We start from the raw sequence: 27,118 nt of genomic DNA on the forward strand, positions 1-27,118 counted from the left end.
ACCACTCAACTTCCTTCCACAGCTAACAACCCGAGCTCCATCTCAGACAGTTCTCATGTCTGAAAAGGCTTATTGGCTTCCCTCGGAGTAACACAGAAGTAAAGAGAGACTTTTCGGAGAAAGTATTCTATATCATGCATAGTGTGGTCATACAAATGAAATAAGGTGCCCTGTGGAGCAGGCAAAGTAACTTTCTGGATTTCCTGTCTGACCAGAGGTGGCTAGTGAACGCCAGAGACACTGGCCACAGGGCTGGGCTCTGGGGACAGCTGAGGTGGGAAGGAACCTCTGGCAATCGTCTCATGCAGCGCCCTTGGCTCAGAGCAGGGTGACCTGGAGCACTGTGCTCAGGGCCGTGTCCAGCTGGGTTCTGAACACCTCCAAGGATGGAGGCTCCATGGCGTTTCTGGGCAACAGAGGAAAAAGGGTTTTTTTCTCATGCTGAAGTGGAATTTCCTGTTTGGGTTTTTTTTGTCTGTTGCCCCTCGTCTCGTTACTGGACACGACTCCGAAGCGCTTGTCTCTGTGTGGCTCACTGCCCCCATCAGGCGTTCATGCACACTGATCTCCTCCTCTCGAGGAAGAGCTGTCCCAGCTCTCTCAGCGTGGCCTCACAGGACAGACGGGGCCAATCCCTGGATGGTTTTGGTGGCCCTTTGCCACCATCACTCCCGTTTGTCCATTGTTTCTGGTGCTGGGGAGCCCAGAGCTGTCCGCACCACTCCAGATGTGGTCCCGTGGGCGCTGGCCGGGGCAGAAGGATGAACCTCCCTCTGGCTGCTGGCTGGCGGGCTGTTCTTCAGGAGCCCGGGATGCTTTTTGTCCCAGAAATGGTCAACTTGACCTGCTTATGCTCAACCTGTCCCACCCCCAGGCCCTTTTCTGCGAACCTGCTCTCCAGGCAGCGGGCCCCCAGCCCCTCTCCCTCCCCAGCGCAGGACTTGGCAGTTACCTTTGTTGTCCTTCATGAGGGTCCTCTCTCCCACTCCCCCAGCCCGGGGTCCCCCCCAACAGCACCACAACCCTCTACTCCACGCACCAACCGCTGCTCCCGGCCCTGGTCCTCTGCAGACGCGCCGAGGGTGCGTTTGTCCCATCAGCCAGCTCTCACAGCGTCTGTTTAAAAACCACTATCACCAAGTCTGCGAGAAGGGAAATGGGGGCGTTAGTCCTAGATCCAGCAAAAAGGCTGCTAAAGGTTGTCGATAACGATGGCTGAACGGGTGGCAGCACAGGGCAGTTGTAGCTGAGGTTGAGCTGGGCAGACACAGCTTGCAGGAGTATCCTCCTCGCATCTGGGAGCGCTCTGGCTGTGTTTCCAGGGCATTGAGACTCAGTGTGTAAGCCCTGGTGGGCTGGTTTGTATGAAGGCTGCAGATTTGGTATGCTACCTTTACTGTTCTTTTTTTTTAATGCCACTTCCAGACCTGAGCTTGTGCAGAACTGGGTATTGTAGCCCTAGCACTTCTGCTCTTAGGGTTCATTCTGAAGTGCCAGTTCAGGTGGCTGCAGCCCAGGTGTAGACAGGTTCCTGGTTACTTCTCTCAAATATTGCTGAATGTTCCTTTCCTGCTCTTTCAGGTACGTACATAAGATGTTACTTAGCAAGACAAGTTGCAAAGTACCCAGAACTAGTACTAGTTGGCAGAACAATCAAACCTGGATTTAGACACTCATTTGGCTGCGACCAGTGCAAGTACCCTGGTCTTGAGCCCAGATGGAGGGGAGCTGTGGAAGCTGAGAGCGCATTAAGTGCAATTTTCAGAAGCTGGAGTACTTGAGGTTAAAGTAGTAGTTAGGATTAAACCAGATTCACCCTTAAATTGTTTCTGCTCTTACAGATTTGAGCACCAATTGCTGTAGCTGTTAAGTCTGATCAGTTTTAGCTTCTATACACAGAGCTCTGTGACTAACCTCAGCAGTTTCAGAAAGGCCAAAGGTATCGTTTGAAAGAGGGTTTGGGACATGCATACACGACCGCTCTAAGACAACCCTTTGTTTTTTTGTAGATACAGAGTTTGGTTTCCAGAATGTTTGCTGGGTATGAAGACAGGGAGGATACTGAAATGTATGAAGATGAAATTTATCGTGAGGAGTCATCCAGTGAGCAGAGTGTTGACACTGAGGTGGAGTTTCATCTCTACAGCCAGATCCACTATTCCCAAAACCTTGGAGAAATCAGCACACTGGAAATGGGTGAAGCAGCTGATGTTGCAAGAGTCACAGGCCATTGTTCAGTTCTAACTGAGAAACAGCCCGAAGACAAGACCATCACTGAAATCATTGATTGTGATTCTCAGCTCTCCGATGATGACCCTGAGGTCATCGTCCTGTCTGACACACCGGATGAAGACAGTGTTTACAAAAGCAAAGCCAAGAAGTCATCAAAATCCTTAGCACAAGGGGACACACGCAGCCGTCCAGGATCTTCCACCCCAGATTATGCCCGAGCTGCTGGAGGTAACGCCCTGTACCCTGCTGGGCTGGGCATGGACATTTCGAGGCCGAGGAAGAGCACTGCTGGGAAGGTGGACCCGGCAAGTTCTGCCAGAGCTCATGGCATCCAAGACGTGTTGGTGATAAACGACAGCTCGGAGGAGGACAGCTTGGTATCCGAAAGTGATAATGTCGAGAGCTGGATGATTTTGGGAACCGGTGCTGACGACAGAGATGAAGATATAATGTTGAACCTTGAAGGCTGTGCAACCCCTGTCAGTGAAGGTTAGTACTTTTTTTAATGGCTTGTTTATTCATCCGCATGTGGGAGGATTTGTCTGCAACGATACTGATGTCAATGCTTGAAAAGAAAGATAAGCAGAAAGCAAATTGGAGTGCGTAATGATGGGTGCAAAACTATGACGAAGGAAATAACCATTTATTTATACCATTTCAATACCATTAATTCAGGAGTGCCACATATGGAAAGACAGCATTTTTGCTGGTAGACATTCAGAAGCGATGTCAGAGTGATTCATACTGTGAACTTGCCAACTTTCCAGTATATTATGTATTCCTAAGAGCATATAAGAAGTTGCAGGGGAGCAGGGGAAAGGAGGTGAAATAAAGAGGGAATACAGCGGTTTCTTATTGTAAACAAAGTAGAAAAAAGAAATTTTGAGGACTAAAGACATAAAAATCAGAGGTGGGAACTGCGTAACAGTAAAATTTTGCTGAAGAGTGCTGCAGGGCAGGAGAGTTATGGGTGTCACTCCTCTTTGGGCTGGTGAGGTGCCTGACCCCCTGCCCTCTCTGCCCCGCCGCGGTGCCACCGCCAGGGCCGAGCACAGCTCGGGAGAGGGATGAACCACAGCAGGAGAGGGCGAGGGAGGAGAGAGGGGAGACCTGAGCCCGGGCTCCCTCCCACAAGTAGATGCTGTAACATCTAACATTTTGCTTGTTTTGCAAAATATTCTTCCACATTATCGTGCAGAAAGTTAGTAGGTGGGATAGTTAGTGCAGCAGATTTTAGATACGTGTTTGTAATAATCATGTACTACACGTATTAAAACCTTGTCACCAGCAACTCAGGCTGTTAGACGTTCAGCTGTGCTTTCTTCTTGCCTGCCGGTTTCCCGAAGCACAAAGATCGTTTCCAGAAACAGAGTCCCCTGCCAGACCGAGAGGAAACGCTGCCTGAGGAAAGGAGCAGCTGCAGCTCTGGCAACCTTTGCAAAACTTTTTTATTTTAATTTTTAAAACAGAAAGTATACTGTAGTTTGAGTTGGTGCAGATGTGAATGAGGTGGGTTTGGGTGCAGGGAACTGAAACGTTCTGCGGCGCTGCTCTGCAGGCTGGCACAGTCACTGTGTAAACAGTGCTGTTGTCGACACGCTGCTACTGAGCTCTCTGAGAGGGGAAGGCTGAGAAATTGTCTTTGCCTTCTTTTCTGGTAAAACACCTGTTTCTTGCCTGTGAGCGCCCACTAAGTTTTTGCACGGAGTTGTTCCTGTGTGTGTTTTTGCCCAGCTGCCACGGTCCGTTGCTGCACGGGCCATGGTGTGCGCTCGCGCTCCCATGGGTGACCAGATGCCAGCGTGCTTGCCCAAGCCTCGGAGAGTTTAGAAGGGCTTTCTCCTCCCACTGCAGTGCCAGGAGAGTGGCAGACCATGCACTGGCCATGCCCGCACCCCAGCCAGCCACATTATATCTGAATTGATATAATTTTTTTCTCCCTATAAATCCTTTAAAGTGCAGTTTCTAAGAATTAACTCGAAGTTGATAAATTTCATTAATATATTTGTTTGTATTTCCATATCCTGTCCTCTTCTTTGAAACTAGGGCTAATTTGGTGGTCTTATTAAATTACTCTGCCTCTTGGGGAGAAAAAGCTTGGTGCTGTGTGGTGACTGCTCTAACAGCGATGCAGTTGGTGCACAGCACAGTTAATACAATTTCTGGGTAGCGTCTATTTTTTCTCATGACCGCTGGGCAGGCAAATGACCTGGAATCAGGTTTCTTTTGTTCAGTTTACTCTGTGTATCTTCTTGGATTTATGTACCAAAATTGCTTGTAGTAGCTCTAAAGATTACCCAGAAAAACCCAGAAGATGGAAAATGTTTGAACAGTGCTTGAGACTTTAAGCATATTTCAAAATGATGTATACACATTTTGGTAAACAGTCTGTGATTAGTTTATTGGAGCGATTATGCTGACTGGGTGTTACTGGGGATGGCAGTTCATGTCTTTGGGCTGTTCTAACAGAGGTGTGCCACTGCGAACCGGGAGCGGCTTTTAAAAGTCAGTGCTGGAGGTTAATGTCAGGAGGCAGTTTTGCTAACTTACGCTATGCTTTTGTAACAAATGTGGTAATGTTTGCTGTCCATCTATATATATTCCATGAAGTTGGCAATAAGCAAGACACGTCCAGGGCAGGTAACGGGAGCAGAATTTCTGTGCGCTGTATAAACTTGTCATGCTGTTCAGAACGAAAATCATTTCACTTAATGTGGGCGCTGCAAACATTTTTTGAGGTGCTGGAATTGGAAGTCAAAGATAGCCACACCAGAGGCTCATAACTATAACTGTCCTTCTCCTGCTCTGGTTTTCCTTCTCAGAGCTCAGTCAGGAGCCCCGCACACCCCCCTCGGCGGGTGCGTCACCTCCTCCTGGTGGCTGTTCCCCTCCTCTGTGGGTACGACCCTGCAGAAGGCCCGAACCTTGGGCGCTCCCCCGACTGCTACCAGGTTGACAGAGCGCCCACGTGGCGCTGCTGTGGGCGAGGGGCAGGGCAGGGCCCCTGTCCCTCAGGGGGGGTGGGCGCTCCTCAAACCCCTGGTCCAGGTTCCGGTGCCTGTGAAATTTGGCAGCTCCAGCGTGCAGTGGTTTGGTTCAGCTGCTCTGTTTCTGGTACGGACGGGAATGGGGATGCAAGGACACAGGCCTAAAAGAAATTGGTGTTGTATGTCTGTATGTAAGGAGAAGCTAAAACAGCAACAAAATAGTTTTAGGGAACAAAAGCCATAAATCTTCCTAGTGTGAAGTAACCATAATTTGTTCATTGAGCTTACGCATCATTGTATGTCCAGTTCTATCAAGGACTCCTTTGTGGACCAAAACATAACAATTTTAAATGCAAAGGCAGAAATGCATTTAAAAAATTACAGTTTTAAACTAATTATCCTCCCAGAGATACTCTCTGCTAATTCATTTAAATTATTTTGAGACAGGCACAGTTCTGTTTTCAGGGTTTCTAAAGAACAAGTATTCAGGTAACTAAGTATGTAAATTTCTAAGTATGTATATGGTATGGTAAATGCAAATAGATGGTAACTAACTATGTAAGTTATTGGTTTAGGGCCTGTAGATCAGCAGGGGTGGACGTAGAGTGTAGTGGCTGCCAAAGCCTTGCCTTTTGCCTTTCTCCACCAAAACTGCCTGTGACGTGGGACAGACGCCCCTGACAGCGTCACGGTGTGCCTGGTGTCCAGTTTGCTTCACCTGAAAAAGGGAACAGAAATGTCAACAATTCAATGGCTACAAGAGTAGCTGCTGGTGTTGGCTGTTGGATGAGTCTGTTTTCATTCTGAGTCCCTGAAATAGAGATTCTGACTCCCCAAGGCAAGGAATTAGGCGTATCTCCCGATTCTGTTGACTCCTCTACATCTTACTTGCCTGCCCTGCTCTTGTCCAACAGCCTTATTATTTTTAATATTCCCTGTAGACAAATAACGCTTTCTTGATGTCTCCAGCGCAGAGTCTCCTCCCACACAGCCTCTCTCTTCGGTCACACTGTCCGCTGTGACACACAGGGATGTCCCTTTGCCTTGGGCAGAGCTCTGGTTCCGGACGGCAAATCCAGATTCACCTTCAGCCAACATGTTGAGGGTTATGGCTGGTCCACAGACCTCCAGTACGCAGCTGAAAACCTTTCCTCCCTTTTCTGCCCTCTTCCCAAATGGCTTTAGATGCCTTTCACTTTTTATTTTTGCTTGTCTTAATACTGCTGTGTTTGCAAAACATATTTGTGCCTGCATTTCTGTAAAACACAGCCCTGCGTCATGCAGCTGCTGGTTTCTTGCAAAGAGGGTCCTACCCCCTTCACAATCTGTTTTAAAAATGGGTAATTCAGCAAATGTAGGTCTCTGGTATGATTTACTCGATTTTTTAAAACGCTTAGAGTCCAGAAGAAAGTGTGCAAAGAGAACTGTTACAAACTGTACCATGTTCTAAATGTGGTGAATTAATTTTTAGTGTCGGAGAGTTTCCAGGTCTTTGAAGGAGGGTTCTCCCCTCCCACCCCTTCCCTTCACTTTGCAAAAAGAGTATATATGATAAGAAGGTTAATCTCCTGTAGTTGGAAGTCTTTCATCCATTCCTTCATTAAAAGCTTCCTTTTGACATATTTTTTCTCCCATGTATAGCTGCAATCCTAATCTCTGCATTTTTTTTTTTTTTTCTTCCCGGCTTTTGGAAAGACAGCTTTTAAAGCTGCAGCGTTGATGTCCCGCCACTAAGGGGTACAAAAAACAATTTATCTTCTCCCTGTTTTGTCCTTTGCCCACCCACTACTTTCCTCGGAAACACGGGCTCATGTGGTCCCTCTGGGCTTGGCGGGTTTGCGGAGCGTGGTGGGTTTGGTTGGGTTTGAGTCCAGAGTTTCTGTAGAGCAGCACATACGTGCTCTGCTGGGCTCCCAGAGGGGCAGCGGTGGTTTCCTTTGCTCTGATTTTTTTCCCTATTAACACAGTAGCCAGGCTGTTACAGGAGAATCGCGAGACAGCGCTCCTGGCACAAGAATTGGCTCCTAACAGCACCAGCCGTCGGGTGCGGCTCTGCCCGAGCTGGAGCGTCGCGTTCAGGCGCACGCGGTGGCCCCACTGCGCCGTGGCGAGCCCCGTGGCCAGCGCCATGGCCAGCCCCAGGACCAGCCCAGGGCCGCCTCCTTCGCAGCTCTGGCCGCCTTTTCACGGTGTCTGCAGGCAGAGACGGCCAGTGGCCGCAGCAGCGATTCCCATGTGTGCTGCTCCTGCAGCTGCTGTGCCCGGGTCCCTTCCTCCTCCTCTTCCTCCTCCTCAGCCCCCAGGGCAGGGTCCGGCTCAGCGTCTCTTGGGCGCAGTGCCCTGGGCACGGCCGAGGCCGACGCTGTGTTTTATGGAATCACCTTGTTCTGAGAATCCGTGCTCGTGCAGCTTTGGCTCTGGTGGTAACCTCGGACAGACGGAGAGCAGAAAGCACAAAGCTCAGCGGAGGCTTCTGGGGTGTTACGAGGTGGTTTAAATTCTGTTTATCACATGACCTTCTAGCTGTCCAAATAGATAAAGTAATCTGTGCGTTTCCTAACAGAGTGACTTCTGGAATTTGGTAAAATGACAAGAATTTTGAATCTCCTCTGTTGAAGGTAGTTACAAAAGGAAGCCAGCATCCAAGGGGCAAATGAATTCACTCGAGGCCTGGGGGTTTGTGTCAACTTTTGCTCTTACTGTCCTGTGAAACTGCCCTGTACGAAAAGACACAGCAAACATAAAACCGTGCAAGCTGGTATTTCCAAAGTAGTTTTTTCAGCTTTCCGTTTTGGCATCCGTTCCATCTTGTATTCCAGGTTTAGAGGTCTTGCTATGCACTGATGTTTATCCTTGGTAATCAAGTCACTCATTTAGTCAAAGAAACCGTAATAAAAATAGATCTGTAAAATAAATTTTTAAAAAGGGGGATTTGAACATTGAGTAATGAAACCATAAAGAAATACGTGCCTAAAATGAAAAAAAGGAATCTGAAAGGATTTGATATTTGCATCTTCCCTACAAAATAGTGTGGGAAGGTGATCTCTATTTAGCAGCAGTAGCTACAGCTTATGGAATCAAAATAGAAATATCAGTGTCTGATAAATTTAGTTTATTGTTTTATCTCTGTCAGCCATGCTCAGAAAGGAAACACCCTTTCTTAACTACCGGTGTTTTAAATGGCTGCTTCTAGATGGATAATTTAATTTTCTCTTAACTCTGTGGTACTACAGAAACTGTTCAAAAATCTGACCACATCTGTATTTTTTTTCTCTCTGTGCTGTTATTCAAATCCCTCAGTGTATTTTTAAACAGTGGAAAGGTGTGAGCTTATTTTAAAATGACAAAAAAGTACAGTAAGTTGTGCTTTTCTACCTTAATTTACCCTTCCCCTTGGCAGATAGTTTTGAACGCGGCCTTTGCAAGATGTAGTGTGTTTTTGTTCTAGAGTCTTGGTGCTTGTAGCAAGAACTTTTTCCACAAAAATGTCTACTAGAAATTTTTCATTTAGTTAGACCACAGAAGAACTACTTCAGGATCCGTACTTCCCTGTGCTGTTTGGATGCCTGAACTGCGGAATTGCAGAACTCGATTTCGGCGGAAGGCGCTTCCAGGAGGGACGGAGTGATTTCTTGGTGGGAGTCAGTCGTGTTTGTATTCTTAGGACCTGACTGCCTCTCGTAACCGCAGCGAGCCTTCCTGGTGTGGCCCCCCACGCCAATTCCGTGCCAGAGGGCAGAGCCCCCGGCGGGGCTGTGTCTGTGTCCGTCCGGGCTCGCTGCCTGGCGGCGCCGCGGCCTCCCCTGCCCGCCGAGGGGTGACGGCCGCCCCGGCGTGGCCCCGGGCAGCGGGCAGGAGAGACGCCTGGGCGCAGCCCGAGGCGGTGCGGGGCCCGGGCACGTGTGAGCGGGCTGCGCGAGGCGTGGGGCGTCCGCAGAGGGCGGGAGCCCTGCCCGCGCCACCGGTCCCGGCCCCCCCGGGGCTGGCGGCTCTGCCAGGGGCCGGCAGGCGCGATGCGGAACGCGCTGTCGGGTGGTCGCCCCGCACCGCGCCCGCCTCAGCGCTCGGGCTCCTCCGCTCGTCTGGGGGGTTTGCCTCTTGCTTGTGTCTGCTGGAACCTGCACGTTACTTAAATGTAGTAGGAGTGTTTTGTGCATGAGTTACTGCAGCAGAATGCACCCCGGAGCGGTAATAAGCAGTGGGAATCCACCTACCGCCTGGAAGATACAGCACATGCATATGGATGTTTTGATTAAAGAAAAAAACTTAATCTTCTTTACCGTGTAATGTGGATACACTCGAATCTCTTGATTATTTAAGAAAAAAATTAATAAAACTAATAAAGTTCCTTTGCAAATCTGAAGAGATCTAGACTAAGTGTACCTGCAACCTGAGTAGGCCCTTTATCTGTGCAGATTTCTCTGCTATTGTGGACCTTCGCTCTAATTTAAATTTCCCATGGCTTTGGGTTGCTGACTAGGTTTTCTGCAAGAGTGCCCATGCTTACATGGTCCTATATTCTGGGTGACTTTTTAGCTTTTTTCTCTATTTTTTTTTCTGTTCTCTTGATTGTTATAAGGGGAATTTTTTTCCACTTCTGCCATCAGTTTGATCTTTCTTCCCTGTCCCCGTTTCTTTGGGTTTCTCACAGGTGGGGAAAAACTCTCATCTTGCAACTGAGTTTTTGAACAGTGACGGGAAACTGATTTAATCCCTCTGAAGGAGAAATTCAAGTTTTTTAAGTCATTAAAAAACGCAACAGAGAATATACTGAAGACAAAGGACTTAAGAGTTTAAAAAGGGAAAAGCTAAAGCTTGAGTAGGGCTACAAAGGGACATAAATTGCACCGATACGTACGTAGAATAAGCACAGGAAAGAGGGAGTTTATATTAGTGAATTTTAAACCAGCATAGAAGTCTAGAGAAGGACTGATAGGAGTAGTAAAATGGCTTGTTGTTAATGCTTTACTGTGTGTCCTCCTGTTTATAGTAGCACCTAGTGGAAGTGGGTTTGTGCTTCAAAGTTCAGGGCAACATGGACATCCAGGGCAATGCAGAGGGAGGGCACATACTTCATTTTGTGAGGCCTTGGGTTATAACTGACACGCTTCAAGAGAAATTGGGGCCTTTTGGCTGTGGAGAGCTCGCTCAGTTTCCTTCTGGCACGGACAGGATTTGCTGTGGAGGTCTGAACTGCGAGTCGAACCGCTGTCTTGTCGAAGCGGGCGCGTGTGCAGCGCGTTAGGAAATCCGTGGGTTCCTTACTGAGGAGCACGGGAAGCTTGCGCTGTGATACCATCACAGTGACCGTTAATCTCGTGACAGCTGGTGTTCGGTGGCTCTCCTCTGTTTTAATCCGGAGGGGATACAGAAGCGGATCCCTGGACTATTGCAGTCTCTGTACGTACGCAGGTGTAGACACACAACATCTGTAACATGAGCTAACCAGCCCTGGGATCAACGTCTGGGTTGTCTTTATACCCTGTTAATGTACATCACTGATATTTCCAGTATTCTTGCTGGTAAGTATTATATGCCTTTCAAGACTGTACGTCACACGTCACCACCCTCCCCCAGCAGCTTTTGCCAGGTGAGGGTCGCGGGGTGCGTGTGGGTGTGCGCCCCAGCCCGGAGCCGCTCTCCGCTGTGTTCAGGCCTGAGCACAGCCCTGCGCTTCCTTGCGCTTCATTAGCTTCCTGGGCCCCTTCCCCCCTGGTGCTGAGACAGTTTCCAGTCTCCACCTGTAAATCAAAACAGCTCCTCGAATCTCCAGAGAAGGCCCAGGCTGGGGAGGTTTTTGCCACCAGCACCCGTCCCACGGCCCGGTGCTGACCGCAGCTCCCCAGGACGGTCTCTCCCCCCCTGCAGCCCGTCGCCCTCGGGAGGTGGGAGAGGCGAGGATGCTGCCGAGGACCTCTCGGGAGGTTGTGTGAGCAGCCCGTCACCCAGCTCCTCTGCCAAGGGTTTATGGTTAACAGTGTCATTTCCTACTAATGTGGAAGGTTTTTGTGGAATTTAGCTTTAGCTGTTCCTTTTTCTGTGAAAACTTTTAGCACCAGGAAGGTTTCCCATCTGCCAGGCTCAACCTCTGCTCACATTCTATGATGGTGGTCGTGGTTATGTTTGTTGGGTTTTCCTCTAATACTCCAGCCAATGTCTCTGATTTTACATTCTGTGCAGTGGTGCCAAGTGTTGAGTATGTGTTGGGAGATAATGACATCGTTAGCAGTGAGAAAATAAGAAAATAAAAGCTCTGTCTATTCATCTGGAGTTCTTGTGGTGGGTATGCTGAGGTACGGCTTACGTTACAGGCCCGTAAAGCCATTGCCCGCACGGTGTAGAAATGCACAGAACTGGCTGCCAACATGTATTTTGTCACCAGTTTGGTGCTAAATTCTGTGAGTTCCTTTGCTCTCTGTGATACGTGGTGGTGGTTTTTCTTCCATTTGACCACTTTTGAAGCATAGGTGAGGGCAGTACTGAGGAGGCCTGTTGGATATAGGAGGTTTTGGCAACAGTCACAAAGCAGTTCTTTACCCAAAGTGGGTAGATTTATCTCCTCTTTGTTGTCGTTGCATCGTGTTGTGTGGGCTGTTGTGTGAGCTTGTCCTTCCTCAGAGTCCCGAAGAGCCAGAAACAGCGAGGTCCCAGACAGGCATCCTCAGTACTTGATAAATCTTCCTCCATCAACTCCTTTAAAACCCCAACAACCAGAGAGTGAGAGGGGCGGGGGGGGAAAGGAGGAGGGGGGGTGTGGGGGGGAGGCTGCCAGATGCTTTTTTCGGTCTCTTTTTGAAACTCTCTGTGCATGGTGAAACACCAGAGTTTTTTCTGCCCTTTGTAAAGCGGAGGCAGCGAAACACTTGGTGTTTCACAGCCTCTGTGGTGACAGTAATTGTGTTAAGGTTGTACGTACTGCCCAGTCTAGACTCTGCCTGAAGGTAAGCCGCTGAGTCCGTAACTCTGTCTTGTACGTTTAAAACTTTAGCTGCAGAGATCTGGGGATTTCCCCCCTCCTCAGAGCCGTGGGGGGCTCCGGCTGTGTGTGGGCTCCCTCCACGCTAACGCCAGTCCTGGGCTGCCCGTGAGCGCACGTCGGACCGTGCGCGCACACACGTGTCAGCGTACGCACACGTATGTGTTTGTGTGTATCTTCGCAGACCTGCGTGGGAAGGGTGAGCGTGCTCGCGTGGGGCGTCTGGCACGCAGCTTGGTGGAGAAGCCTGGAGAAAGTTGCCAACTTTGGGCAGAGGTTTCCCTGCTGCTCCGAAATGTGTTTGGGAGAGGGGCAGCAGCGTTTCCAGCCTGTATGCGTTACGCAGATGGCCGAGGTCCGTCTGTAGCCCAGCACAAAACAAAACTATTCCCCGAGGCTCGCTCCGAGGGGCCGACGCAGTTTCTGTGTGGTTTCACCGTACTTTTGATACTTCTAGGACTGAAGCCGAGTGGGCGTGCGCTGGAGGGATTTTCTCCTCGGAGTTTTAATGGTTGTGATTTTGTTTTGGCGTAAAAACAGCAAAGCAGAGGATGAGAGGATGCCCTTAAGAAACGCGTGTCGGCAGTCCGAGCAGAGGGACGGTTCCGCTGGCGTGTGCACAGATGACTCCGCTGCGCACCGCCCGCGAGGGGCTCTCTGGGGTTTTTGTGCGATGGCGCTGAGGGCAGTTTATTCCCCGCGGTCTGAAATATGCCCACGGCGACCCTTTGTTTTTATGGTGGTAGTGCTTCCGTTTGCTTGTAGCTTTTTTATCTAATTTTTGATGTACGCTTCTTTTTAAAAAAACGTTTGGAAAATTTTAGATTTCTGGAGAGAAGAAATAAATATTTAAAATGTTCTCGTACAACCTCCTGTTGGCAGAAACAAACCCGAAACCCCAGGCATCAAGCCTTCACTTTTGGCTTGGGGTCTTTTTCCCCCTTTTCAGCAGCCGCCTCGCGCAGGTGGAACGCGGCCGTTTTACTTGTGGTTTCTCTGAAAACGGAGTGTTTTCGCCTCGGCTCGGAGCCACGGCTCGTCGTGGTTCCCTCGGTTCCCCGGGGCGCGGCCGGGCCCGTGGGCCTCCCCCGGCCGGAGGCTCCCGGCCCCGCTCGGGCCCCCGAGCGGCCGCTGCCCCCGGGGCCGTGGCCGGGGCCGGGGCCGGGGCCGGGGCCGGACGAGTCCCGGGGCCGGGGGGTGCCACGGCCGCGGCCCGAGCGGCCGCCCGAGCCCGTCGTTGGCGCCGGGGCGGTGCGGGCGGTGCGCGGGGCCGCTCCTCCCGGCGGGCTGCCCGCGGGTCTTTTCTCCCCTTGGGGCGGGTTCACTGGTTCGACTGCAGCAGCGGCGGAGCCAGGGGCGACCGTTCCAGGACCCAGCCTGCTTTTGTCTCGCTTTTTTTTTTTCAGGGGTAGAAGCCATGTGGCTAATGGGCCGTTCCGAACCCAAGTATTTGTGATTTACCATTAAATTACCTTTTTTTTAAAAAAAAAAAAAAAAAAAAAAGTGATAAAGTTACCGACTTCAGAAAACAGTAAAATTGTAAAAATCCTTTTTGGCAAGCTTTATTTAACCTCTTTCCCCGAGGCGAGTGGGAAGTTTGCAGGTTAGTTGTGTACCTTAGCCTCCGTGTTCGACGTGCAGTATGTTTTTAAATACAAATGACACTTTATGACGTATGTCAGTGATGTAATTTTTTTATGGCACACACGTGTGCAATCTCTGAAGGACAAAAGCTGAAAAATACTCTCCCTTCTGTGGAAATACGCATTTGGAAATCATTCTCTGATGGGCTCGGTAATTAGCAGGAGCACATGAAAATGTGCCGGGTACTCGGCGAGGGGGAGAAACACCGTTCATCCAAAGGGAAAAAAGCAGCTGTAACCGCTGCTCGTCCATGCTGCCGTAGCGCTGGACAGGGAGATAAACGCAGGCTGGTAAATCCTGCCCGCTCTCTGCTCACCCCGGAGGCTGTGTCGCAGGGAGGACACCAGTCAGCGACAGTCCCTGCGACCTGAGGCTGTGCCTACAGCCGGGCAGACAGGGCTGCCTCTGGAGTCAGACTGACTCTTCATTAATGGGGTTCTGGGACTGTCACTGGAACTATTTTTAAGCCTGCAAATTACTGATGTGTCATGTATTTAATTAATTTAAAGCCTACTCAGTTGTTTAGTGTCCCACATTCATCATCACAGAGGATGCACCCTCAAAGTCATCCTCCCCCCTCCTTTTTATTTATTTTCTTTTTTTTTATTTCATAGCTTGACTAACCTTGAGTTGCTTTGTGAAGCTAAAAATCTGTAGGACTTTGAAGGAGCAAGCAGGCTTTTTGCAAGCTGAATTCTTCTTAAAATTTTTGTAGTCTTTATAGTGTTGAAAAAGAAACATCTTTCTTTTTAATTTGACAAATACCTGATTATTTTTTTTTTTAATCAGTAAAACTGAGACCATTTCTCAGCGGATGTTCCTATGTTGCCATTCCTGTTTGCATCTTACAGGAAGGACATCTGCCCATAAAATAAACATAAATGAAAAACACACAGAAAAATCCTCGTCAGTAGCTCAGAAATGGTACAGCTGCCAAAACTACTTCTAATTTTGATGTAGTTCTCTTTCTCTGTTGTTTCCCTGAGATGGCAAATACAGGAAGGCAGCAGAGCAGCTTCCCAGCAGAGGTGGATGAGAGTGTCAGCAGTGCCCTTGCCAGGCAACGCGGCTGCTCCGCCACCCTGCGACCCCACGGCAAAAACCTCGGTTCCCTTCTGCGGAAGCCATAGGTATTCCCTCACAGAACGTCACCGCGCAGCAGCGTGAGCACCGCGCGGGGCCCCAGAACCTGGCGCTCTCCCACTGCCAACAGCGGGAAACTTGCTGCAACAGCGTCGGGGGGGTGTTTTTCAGGTTAACCAACGTCAAGTAAGCCGTTACTTGTAATTCATCTTCTCTTGGGTAACTCTGTTGGTTTTAACTTGGGGTGTGCCTCTGGAAATTAAAGGGGGAAGCAGCAAAGGGTCCCTGGCTCCTGGTGTCAGCGGTGGTAGCGTTAAGGGCTGCAGGCACCCTGATGTGGATCTGCCTCCCGCCATCTCCTTCTGGTGGGACTGACCACCGAGGGCTCGTTTCCAGGATGGATCAGACTGCCAAATAACTGAGACCTGAGTGGCTGTCCTCTTTTTAGAGGAGACGGATAGCTGTTTAACAGGTCTCGCTGGTCGTTTCATTTTTAAATGGTACACATCATCAATGAGGAAAACAAGAAAATTGCGGTTAATGTCAACCGATTCAAGGATGAAGAGAAAAATAAAAAATGCTCTTCCAATCTGAATGGAAAATTTAGACAGTCAACAAGTTCTGCTCAGTTTGTTTTCCAAAATTTAACTTTATTCTTGTCATTTTGAAGCCTATTAATAAAATGAAATTCCATCTAGGACACAGGTCTGTATGGAGTGAGTGACAAATCAGAGCCTGTTTAGACAGTCCTCATCAAGGAAAAGAAAACCAACAGGAGCAGAAGGGAAGAAAAATCAGAAGGGCATCAAGGAATCAGTATCAGACTGAATTCACCTGCCCCCACACTTAAAATTCTAAGTTTTAATTATTGATCCATGTCACTGTGGTGAAATGAGCAAAAATTAGGGCAAGTGATCTGAGTGTAAATATTACCATGGCTTAGGGTTAAAAACAGCTGACTGCTGACTTGGTTAAGCAAGTCAGCGTACAACAGTACAACAACTGTACTATTCAGCTGCCTAGTACAAGCACCCTAACTCCACATGTGATTCTGGGTTAAAAAACCGTGATTTTTCAGCTTTCTGCTCAAAGCAGTGGAATATAGTTTTTTGTGGTAAAGCTACGTTTAGTCCCCTGTTTTCTGGTGTAGTTTGTAAGCAGTGGAACAAGTACAGCAATATAGTACGATGTTTTCACCGGTATTTTATGTGTTATCGCAGTAATTAAAATCACTGCTACTGCCCTTCTGCCAGTGATTCATGCAGAATCCATTGTGTCCAGGCACCGCACATCACCGAGGGGGGGAAGCGCCGTGCGAGGTGGTCTGGGGCAGAAAGTGTGAAACCATCAGTGGTTTAAGAATGTGTTTTTAATTCATAAGTTAAGGTTATTTTCCCCTTCCAAAACTGAGAGGGGAGTGGTCTGAAAGAGACATCAGGAAAAAGAGGGGAATGGCTCATTTTACATCCCACCAGAAAAGCATGGTACTTGCTCATTTACATTTTAGCACTGAGTTTTCTAAAGATCTTCCCCCCCCAAACACATAGTTAACAGAGCAAGTTCTGTAATTTTTATAAAAACTGTGGTATAAACACAGAGCTTCAAAATAAACTTGTGTCTTTCTAGTTATGCTGCCTGTATGCATTTCAGCTGTGTACACACAAATTTTATTTAACAAAACTCATCCCTGTATTTTTATTTTCAGCAAAATCCTTAAATGTATATATGTAGTATCTCTAATTACAAAAATGTTAAGTAAAACATTTTTGGGTGGAGTATCTGTGAAGAGATGATACATATTAGTTATCTCTGTAATTTAAATGTACAGCAGCTAATAGCAACCACAATAAGCTGCAAAACCTACAGTTGTCCTAAGTTGTTAATACCAGAGACTGCTAATAAAATATTAGCACCAGTAAGTGCAGCTGTGTTCTGAGCTGGACCCTGATGTCAGTGGCTGAAATGCGCCATAAAACCAGATGAAATGAATTTGCAGAATAATAATCTTCTTGCATTTAAATAATCTTCTTAAACCAGCAAAAATGGAGAAATAAGATTTCCAATTTTATTTCGTTCTCGTTTTCTGAGGCAGAAATAGGGGTTTACGTAGGAAACATTGTTCCAGGACGTGTATGGGAATGGAGCTGTGGGTAGGGGGGCATTCATAGCAGGAATAGCCCTGGTTTGGATATTTTCACCCTTACACTTGTCTGTCAAAAGCTGCTCCTTCAGAGGTAGTTTTGACACTGCACGAGATAGTTACCTTGTGAAGGCGTTAAAGAAATCACAGTGTGACTGCATGGCAACTGCTAAGGCATAACTTTTAAAGTAACGTTTGGTATTTCTTCTTTTTGAGAGAGTGAGCAAGAGATTCCTTAAAATATATGATGATCTTTTAAAAACTGTAAATAATTCGTCAGAAGGAAACGGAAAAAAAATCCTTGTTTGACTGCAAGTTGTAAAAAACACAGTAATGGTGACTTCTGTCTTTAACAGAAAACTCTCACTTTCCCTATTTTTTTTTTTTTTTGGTAACAAGTAATAAATTAATGAATAATTCACACTGATTTTGGCACGAGTTATTTTGAAAGCTAAAAAATTACTGAATTTTTAATGTATCTACCCTATATTGGAGAAATTTAATTTTTCAGTCTTTAGTGCAGTAACAAGATTTACCTTTGGAAAGATGTTTTAGTGTTAACATGTGGTATCAGGAAAACTGTTTTCTTCATTTGGATACTGCAGTGCTTTAACCTTGTGTTTGAAGATAAATCAACAATCCGAGGGAAGGAGAGAGCAATGAAAGTTGTTGCTGGGCTCTGTAAGCGGCTTGCTTTTTCTTGACAGTTCCTGTGCCTGGCATTGAACAGTAGCGGGATGTACCAAACCCAAATGTTTAAGGCCCAGTGTCGCTGCCAGACGAGAGGCTGTAAGGCAGGGGCGTGTTTAAGGGATGGAGAGGGATTTGCTGGAGGTACCAGACAAACACAGGCTGGCTTTCGGGGGCAGCCCTGCACAGGTTCGCTCCCGTCCCTCGCACACGGGGTTTGTCAGCGCGCCGTCCGCTTGGACTGAAGGTTCCCCTTCTCATTTGCAATTTACTGAACACTTGCAACGTGCTCGGTCCTCCCGGAGTCTTCCTTTAAAGCGAGATTACTGTTGCTTTGATGCGTTTCAGAAGGGTGGCATTTTAAGCAGTTTGTTGGTTGGATTCTCACTGTGTCAGTCGCTGATCATCATCTTCCCTGCCAGAAGCCCAGGCTGCTTCAGATGGAACTCAGGGTGAATTTTGTCATGTCTGGCAAAAGGTGCAAAATGGTGATCAAGGTCTCTGACCTCCCTGAGGGTCTGACGTGCGCTTCCTCGCACAGTAAATGTAAATGTGTTGATGACAGGCTTGCTCGGTGCCGTTGTTTTCACTGATTCTGTGTGCCAGGGAGGACGGGCACGCTGTGCTGAACCTTGTCCAAACAGCATCCTTCCTCAGGGTGCTCCTCTGCCAGGATCAGGTCCTCTGAACAGCGTGCCCTTTGCCTGCCAAAGCTCACTGGGTAAATTCCTCCTGAATACTGCTTTCCAGCAAATACTTGGTACAGCTGTCCTATTTTAATTGTATTTCTCTAGACATGAGTCTTAGATTGAACTGTCTGATTGTAACAAGATGCGCCTGTTTCATCATGTGCTAGAGCTTGGCCAAACAGAAACAGCAGCACGGGCGCGGGGATTGCTGTCTGCCAGACGTAGCAGGGCACGGGCGGTCTTCTTGCCCCATCCCAAACGTGGAGTGCTTATTTCTGATCCTAAAAGGGGCAAAACATTACTGCCAGTTTCTCTAGTGTTCTCTTTTCTTCCCTCTGCTTTCTCTGATTAAAAATTTATTCACCTCTTCTAAGTTCCACCAGCGAGTTACAGTATCATCCAAAGTACAGAAAATGGCCTCTAGCTGTCTTGCTGAAAGCTCTTCATTTCCATCTTTGGGAGTTCCTATCACTCTCTTGGCCTTTTTGCCTCCTATACCTCCCTGACCCCAGAGTAATCCCTTGACATAATTGCAAATAACGAGGAACTCATCTTTGGAGTTATGCAGATAACATTTCTGATGGCACATGTGATAGTTTGAAAGACACAGGCAAATTGTTATTTAATTGGAATACTGTCAGTGTAATTTTTTAAAATTATTCATACATCTTGAAAACTATAACAAGGGCTAGAAAGTGACCAGCTGTATAGTGGCCTTAAATTGTATGCTAGCCACCACACCAAAAAAAAGAAGAAAAGAAAACAACTGTTAAACGCCGTTTTGCAGGAATAGATTATTTTCCATGGCTTAGGAAAGGGAATTTTCTGAATTGTGTGAATTTATGAGGTGGTACTGAATGTCTTCATGCTGACACTGGTGCTGCGTTTGGTTGCGGTTCCTGATGTTTGCTGAGTAGTGTTTCTGTCCAGCCCATCACCTCAGTCAGCGCCGGTAGCTTCTTTATTACACAGGTCTAAGGAGACCCCAAGTTAAGAACATGCTGTTCACATAATTCTGATTTCTGGTCACCTTATCTTAGATTTTTTTGACACCCTCCTTCTGGAGGACGAGGTGGGAGCGGATGGTGTTGGAGCAGGAGGCAGAAGCTCAGGTGAAGGTTTTCTGGGTGCTGAGTTGCGTTCGCTTTGCTGCTCTGCCTCTTCCAGCCCCCCGTGTCAACGGGCGACCAGAGCGGGCGAGGAGCGGGGTGGAAGAACAGAGGCAGCTGCACCGCGAGCAAGGCTCTTCTTCGTCTTCCCGGGAGAGCTGTGCTGCCTGCAGCAGGAATGGGAGGGAGAAGGTCCTGCTGCAGCTGCAGGGCGAGGCGAGCACGGCGCTGCAGGCCAGTCCGGAGCGTGAAGGTTTGTCACAAGCGGTGCCTTTCCGACCCATCTGAGCTCAGGATCGCCGGGTGTGATGACGCTCACCTGTTTTGCATTAGGTATACGATGAGGTAGCCAAGCCAGTAGAAGAGCCTGGTGGTCACACACTGCAAGATTTTTTGGAAGCCAAGTGCCGTCCTGCTGCATGTGAAACATCGCTTGGTCCCTGCAAGATTGACGAGCTCCGGCTGATGTCTGCCGGAGGTGCCGAACCCAGTGGCCTCGGGGCTGCCTGTGTCTCTCCGCACCTTCCTTGGGCCGGCGTGGTCAGTCCCATGGTGCAGATGGTCAGTGCCCGTGGGCTGGTGGGCGCTGGTGGATACTGTGGCTTGAAGTTGAATCCTGAGGATCTTCAGTGTTAGCAAATGTAGCCTGGGGGTTTTTGGTGTTTAGGGTGCGTTCTGTATGTGGGTTGGTAACGCGTCGTGCTTAAGAACCAAAGTGGGACGACTGTGAAGACATATAAATTTCATACCTTTGTAAAATTACAAGTAGGAGATTTTCCTGCCAACAGCCGTTTGGTCAAGTAAAAGTAGGCAGTTCGAGAAGGCTCAGATTTTGAACACAAGGGGCCTTCAACGTATTGAGTTTCTTGCATTCATTGATGTCTGGAAAAGCAGAGATCCCAATCAATCACTTCACACATCTTAAGAAGGAAGAGCGTTTGGCTGGGACCTCTTGCTATTAAATGGAGATGGCCCCGCAGTGTGGGGAATCCCTGCAGGGCAGCTGGGATTTTAAGGCTCCAGGATTGTAATTCAAGGAAATTTGGGGATTAAATTACCTCAGTAATTTAAAATCCCACAGTGCGAAACTTCTTGGTGCATTTGTGCCGAGCATGGGGACTCCTGCAGAAGCTGTGGTGGCATCGAAGACTTGTGGAAAGAAGACATGCACAACCCAGAGGGAGACTTTATAGAAAACTCAGAAGGAAACAGAATGTGTTATTTTACTCCTGTTTTTCCACAGGATGGACTTTGAGTACACATTGAGACACTGCATTTTGTCAACAAATCTTACACTGAGTTTGGGGTATTCTCAGGGGCATTTTGGTAACCATAGATGCTAATTTTTGTTCTCCTTCACGGAGCAGCCTAACCTGTGCAGGAGGTGTGGTGAGGTCAGCATGTTCACAACATCCCATGCCGTGGATATTAGTAAAATCCGCGTCGCCATTTTGTAATTTTTGTGAAACCACAGTCCACAGCCTTATGCTCTACTCTCTTCTCTGTAAGCAATCACTTTATTTAAGGTGGTGCCTCAGCCTTTCCGGCTTGCGCCCTTCTGTATCTCTTTCTGGTAAGAAATCCTGCAGGAATCCTGCCTTGAGTGCACCAAGGCAGTGTGTAATGCACCAAGTGGTGTGGCAGAGGAGCAGAGTGAGATCAGCAGGTGAAGTTGGGCAGCTTCTCATTTGTGACTGTGACGGGTCCGTTTTGCACCCCTCGGTGCTGTGGGGGTTCATGGCAGCACCCAGCCCTCCTGCCCTCCCTCCCCACGGCACGGGGGGCCCTCACCGTCCCCCGAAACGGCCGACGCGACACGTTCATGCTTCATCCATCCTGCGCGTGACTCTGCCCGGTTCTCTGCCGGGAGCGAACTGTTGGGGGTGTGGGGAGAGGGGCAGGGCAGCTCCTCGGGGAGCCCAGGCCGGGGGATGCAGAGCGACACGTGCAGGACACAGAGGCAGGGCCCAGGGACAGGAGGTGGAGAGAGCCCAGGTCAGAAAAGGAGGAGGTGTCTGTGCGAGCGGGGTGTTGGGGTACAGACAGGATCCCTGCTTCTGGGGAGGGAGGGAGGGAAGGACGGACGGATGGATGGACAGAGGAGTGTGCTGCCTGAAGGGTGCATGGGGAGGACGTTGGGCACAGCCTGGGGATGTGGTACCTGGAGGGGATGACGGGGTGCCTGGAGGCCCTGCTGCACGGGGAGCAGCACTGTGCACCGTGGCGAGGGGGGTGGGTAGGAAGACCCGTGTTTCAGCCACGAGCTGGTGGCCGGATGGCCACGAGGAGAGGTTTGAGCATGACCACTTGCTCTGGGAGAGGAACCAGCAGCACGCCTGGCTGTGAGGTTTCATGTCCGTCCCGAGGCTCTCCTCGCCAGCCCAGCCGAGCCTCGTGCCCCCGCTCCCGAGGCGGCGGGAAGTGCAGTCAATCACAGACTGTCTCTTGGGCACAGGCTGGCCCTGGGGGTCGCGGCACGGAGCCCGCAGGCGTGGCCTGGGTGCTGGTGCTGCAGGAGCCCGGGTTTGCCCGACCGTGCTGTGCCCCTGCCTCGAGCGGTGGCACGTGGGGAGTCCTGGCCGGGCCCCACCAGAGCTGGCCTGCGCCGCTCGGCTGTGTCGTCCCTGGTCTAAGGTCGTTAATCTGCCTGAAGGGAGTTTCAGTGATTCCTCTGATGCTTGTCTGATGCTTAAAAAAGTGAATTGGCTTATTTAATAAGGTTTCTTTAATTCTAGCAAACATAGATAACACACAGAGCTAAATACACTAGTTCTATTAGTTAGAAACACAGTACTAAACTTCCAAAGTCTTCTAACAGGGAATAGGTCTTCTGTGATAAACTAACTTTAATGACAGGAATTGCAAAGGCCCAAACTTATTTCTGGTGGTTCCATTGTCCTTTGCAGTGATTTCACACAACGTCCACGCAATCCTAAACCCCGCTTGTGGTGCAGTCCCGGTAATATTGTTTGCCGTGTGACCCATCGTGTTGTCTCCATCCCGTCGGTTGTTTGTGAAGGCCGAAGGTGGAGCCGGGGTGCTCAGGGTCACTGCCCGCCCCAAACCTTGCTCCTTGGAGCACACCCCGGACGGGGCACCCACGTTTCCACAGCTAGAGGCGAAAAGAAAACGGTCACCAGCTGCTTGTGGGAGTGGGGGAAAAGTTGCAGAATGTAAATTATGAGCTGCACCGTTTTTATTGTGTAAATGGGAAATATAATATTTTTATTGCTCACTTACAGTATTGGTGAATTGTGTGTTCCTCTAGTTACGCTGTTTGCTCAAGGCACAGTTTGACTTTATAATCTTAAGTGCATTACTGAAAATTTTTGCCCTTGAAATGGTAAAGGTGGTAATCTGAGGAGTGGAGCAGGCTCTCATTGTAATGTTTGAAGCTTCTTTTTGGCAAGAGAAAAATCTAGTGCAGGAGAGAAAATTCAGTGCATGTCTTTTTTCTCTTATATTTGCTGTTATTTCTGAAATCCTGACTACCATGCTTGAAGTGTGACAGTGTAGGTAAGTGACAAATGTGCAATTTTAGAATATAATAGTCTCTTCTGGGAACAGCAGGGACTAACGATGGCATGGACTATTAAAGCAGTGAATTGAGTGAAGTTGTTACTATTTCATTCTGTATTGCAGAGATCCCCTTAAAGCCAGTAAGTGCTGTTGCATTTAAGAAGTAAAAGTATTATGCTGCTCTTTACAGAAAGAAAACACCTGTGGAAATAACGGTGGATCCAGGGAAGGGAGGGAGGGGCTCAGGAGAGGCCCCGCAGCGGGGGGTGTAGGGGTTTTGCTGCACTGCTTCTGTGAAGCGATGTTCTTTCAGCCCCAGCTGTAACTGTGAAGTCAAACAGCCGCACACCACACAAAACTGTCCTCCAAAATCTTAGAAAATAATTTTCCACTGTATGGTGATAATCAAGCACAATTCTAGAAGCTGAAAGTCGTAATTACAGTGTTTCCTGTCTTTAGCATGGCAGCTTTCCTTTAATTAAATAAGGAATAAGAAAAAGCAGTCAGGATGCGGCATGGATCAGCGCTGTGTGGTGCGCTGGGCTGACGCCGTTCTGGGCAGGGGGTGTGAGGTGGCTGTGCCGACGCGCCTGGCGCTCGCCCCGGGTGTCGCTCCCTGCGTCCCGCCTGCGGGCTGGCACCAGAGCAGAAGCCAGGGCCTGCCCTCGCCCCCCGCCCGCGCCTCACCTTCCTCCTTGTGTGGCGTTCGTCTTTGTGAGTAACCCAGACTGATAGGAAGGAACCGCAGGACAAGAGCGTGTTTTGCATCCAAACAGTTTTCAGAGCAAGTGCTGCATTTCTGAGATCGAGGTGTAAGAGTGGAAGCCGTGAGGGCACCGTGTGTCTTCCAGTTCTCCAGAAGCACCAGATCCGTGCTGCGGGTCTGAGCAGGCGGAGGTTTCCACACTGTAACTGAGGTAACTGAAATCTTGCCCCTCCTGTGGCTTTTTGCAGCTCGGGCAGGGTTTCTGAGCTTGAGCATCTCAAAGGCACATTTCCCCACTCCTCCCCACTTTGAAAATAAGCACAAAGTTGTTGTTACTGCTTGGGGATATAAACCAAAGCAGTCGGAGCAGCTCCGGCACAGCGGACTCTGCCAGTGAAACACCCGATTGGAGGAACTATCCCTGTCAAGGGCTCTTCCTTTAAATAAACGGATCCTAACATTTGCTGGCAGCTGCTCCCGTTTAACTTCGATGTTAATTAAAGTTCTGTTCTGTTTCATCATTAATGTGTCACTGTACTAATGCTTTACTGTTATTTTCAAAATTTATTTCCTGATTTTGGGAAAAACCCAGCTTGTAAGAAACATGAAGTAGAAAAGAAATTAGAATGTGTGTAAAATTCAATTTGTGCAATATCGCAGCACGCACAGATGTATGAAAGATTAGAAATCAATCACTTCTCATTTGAACGGAATTTTTCATTTTCTTGGATATGTGGGCTTATGTCATCTGAATTTTTAACTCCGTAATATATAAAGGCTCTGTCAATATTTCTGTCTAACTTTATCTGGAAGTTAAGCAATGCAGTTTTAACATTAAACACTCAGCTTTAATAATCATTACATTAGTTTTAAATTATGTATCACGGTATTTTGTTGAAAGTTACTCCTAAAACACTTTAAAATAACAGTTATTGCCTAGTGTATCTTGTCTCAGACTCGGATATTTTCCAAATCTCAGTTCTAAACGCTACATGGGTAGGAAGGAAACTAACTTGCTGGTGTAAGTCTTTTAACGGCCGAGGCCTGTGATGCTGTGCAGGTGAACACATATGCTGGAATTTGAAGTCAGGGACTAGAAATGAGTCTGAACTCTGAAGGGCTGAACTCTGCAAAGGCCTCGGTGCCTGGTGCTACTTGCTGGCTGCAGCAAGGTCTGCAGGGACCCTTAGCGAGCAGACAGCTCTGGCTTCACACCATGGAGGAAGAATTCTGGTTTTCTGAATAAGGCTGATGAAATTTAAATGTTTGTTGGATGAAATTCCAAATTTGGACAATTGCGGACTTTTTATATTAATTTGCAATGCAACATGACAGTGCTGTCCAAAGATTTGGTCTCTACTGTGTATGCTTAAAATGCAAACACTTTCGGTCTGTGGTTTATTTCTGACATAATAACTCGACATGAAATCTGATTTACAGACCAGATGTATCAAAGGGCAATTAGGAAAAGGGACTTTTTTTTTCATGATCCATCTCTGTGTATAGCTTTCTGTAGTTGCTATACAATTTCAACAGGATAGGATTTTTTTAAATGCTGGGAAAAATCACAGAAATAACTAGTGCTAAAGGAAAAAATTGAAGTACTTAGAACAATAAAGCCCAATGTTAAAATTGCCCAGGCATTTAATTAATAATTTGAACAGTGTGCAGTGAATGAGACGGAAATACGCAGGAAGGCTTTGGTTCAGCAAAACACTCAGACATGTGCTTAACTTCAAATGCATGCTTATGTCCTCTAGATTTAGAATTATTCTGGTTTTATTCTTTTCATTCCGCGGGCGTTGGCCAGGGTGTTTCAGCCTCGCTGGTGCTGCCGTGGCCCGGCCTCGGGTTATCGCAGAAACGTTCTGGTTCGTAGTGAGGGTACGGGAGCGAGAGAGCGGCGCGGTCATGGGGCAGTAATTTGTGAGAAAGAGAATCCGTGCTCCATTTGTCACACCCGCCGCGGCCCTGCGCCAGCGCCCGGGCGCTGCCCTGGGCAGCCACGTAACGGGAAATTGCGTTTCCCTGAGCTGCCCACGAGGCAGGCGACGGCCACGTGGGCAGGACGGCGTCCGCGGGGGGCTCAGGTTTTGATGTCCCGTTTCAGTTTCTCACAAAACGTTCATTTAAAGCTCTTGGGAGGGGGTTCTAGTAAAATATTCTAAACCAAAAGGCCTGCAAAGGTAAAGGTGAGACATTCCAGTTTTTGAAGCACCAGCTATCAGAACCAGCACAGGACCACGGTCCGGGGAGCTGCTCAGTCAGCATTAAGGTGCTGCACTTCCTTTTTTTATTTGCTATATGTTAATTGTATTAATAAAATCCGGAACGCAATACACTCTAGATAATGTTTGTTTTCTTTTCCCTGCTTGTTATGTTTGATACAGAGTGGTATTAGTGAAATCGGAAGGTGTATTGTAATGTTTCTCCTTTTTCCCAAACCTTTCCTGTCTCAGGTGGATGTGTGTGGTTTATCTCCTTAAGACACGTAAGCAGAGTTCCTTTCAAAATTTGGTCAGAACATTTTCACCCAGTCAGTGAGTAATTACTTTCCTCCCTTAAGAAGTAATTATATTTTTATCAACTTTTCAGCAGCAGTTGAAGGAAATCTAGATACTCTGCTCCTGTGAGTGTGTTAGATTGCTGCTGACCATCGTGTGAGGCGAGTCTCTGCTTCCTCGGTGCCCTGAAGAAGATTGCACAGGAGATTATGAACATCCTCTGCAGCCCTTGCCGGGCCGTCTCCTCTGACATCAGTAAGCCAGGTCACTGGGAGGCAGGTAGAAAATCAGTGGGGGATTCTGGGTCTCTAGAGCGAAGCTGTGCCTCCTGAAGGTCTCGGGGCTGGGGAAGGAGGGAGTGAACTCACACATGTGTTCCCCGCAGATGCCGCCGGTAGCGCCGGTGCTGGCAGCGCCTTCCCTCCGCACGGTCCGGCACACCCCTGCGAGGCTGGTGCAGGAGATGGGCACTCGCCCGCTGAGGTTTGTCAGAAGCGTCGGGACTTTGTCAGGAACCCCGGCCACGTCCCAGCAGGTCGGTGTAGCTGGGGCTGTGCTGAGCCCCGTCCGAAGCGGGGCTGAGTTCTCCCGTCCGGGTCAGCGCAGCGATGGTCTGTCGGCTGCAGGGCCTGGGGAGCCAGGTTTAACCAGGGGACTTCCAGAATTTATGGTGATAGATTTTCACTTGAGCTTAAAGGCCTCAAAGTGAGGGTTTCAGTTTTAAAACTGCTGCAGCATCTAAACTATTGCAGAGCTTAAAATATGCCAGTGTGAAATGACCGTATTGATTTTTTTAAAAAGAACATTTGCTTTCCTAATCTCAGCTCTAAGCTGCAGGT

At 48.4% G+C, this 27,118-nt stretch overlaps 1 protein-coding gene across 1 annotated transcript in view; it reads left to right on the forward strand.

Moving 5' to 3' along the window:
• The window catches only part of ZCCHC7 (zinc finger CCHC-type containing 7), a 112,589-nt gene that overhangs the window by 5,109 nt on the left and 80,362 nt on the right, over positions 1–27,118 (forward strand). Inside the window, exon 4 of the mRNA XM_074932807.1 lies at positions 2,010–2,721. Within this exon, the coding sequence (XP_074788908.1) occupies positions 2,031–2,721 (691 nt within the window). The 5' untranslated portion in view covers positions 2,010–2,030. The remainder of the gene's footprint in view (positions 1–2,009; positions 2,722–27,118) is intronic.

Source organism: Athene noctua, chromosome Z (assembly GCF_965140245.1).
Source record: "Athene noctua chromosome Z, bAthNoc1.hap1.1, whole genome shotgun sequence".
Taxonomy (NCBI): Eukaryota; Metazoa; Chordata; class Aves; order Strigiformes; family Strigidae; genus Athene; species Athene noctua.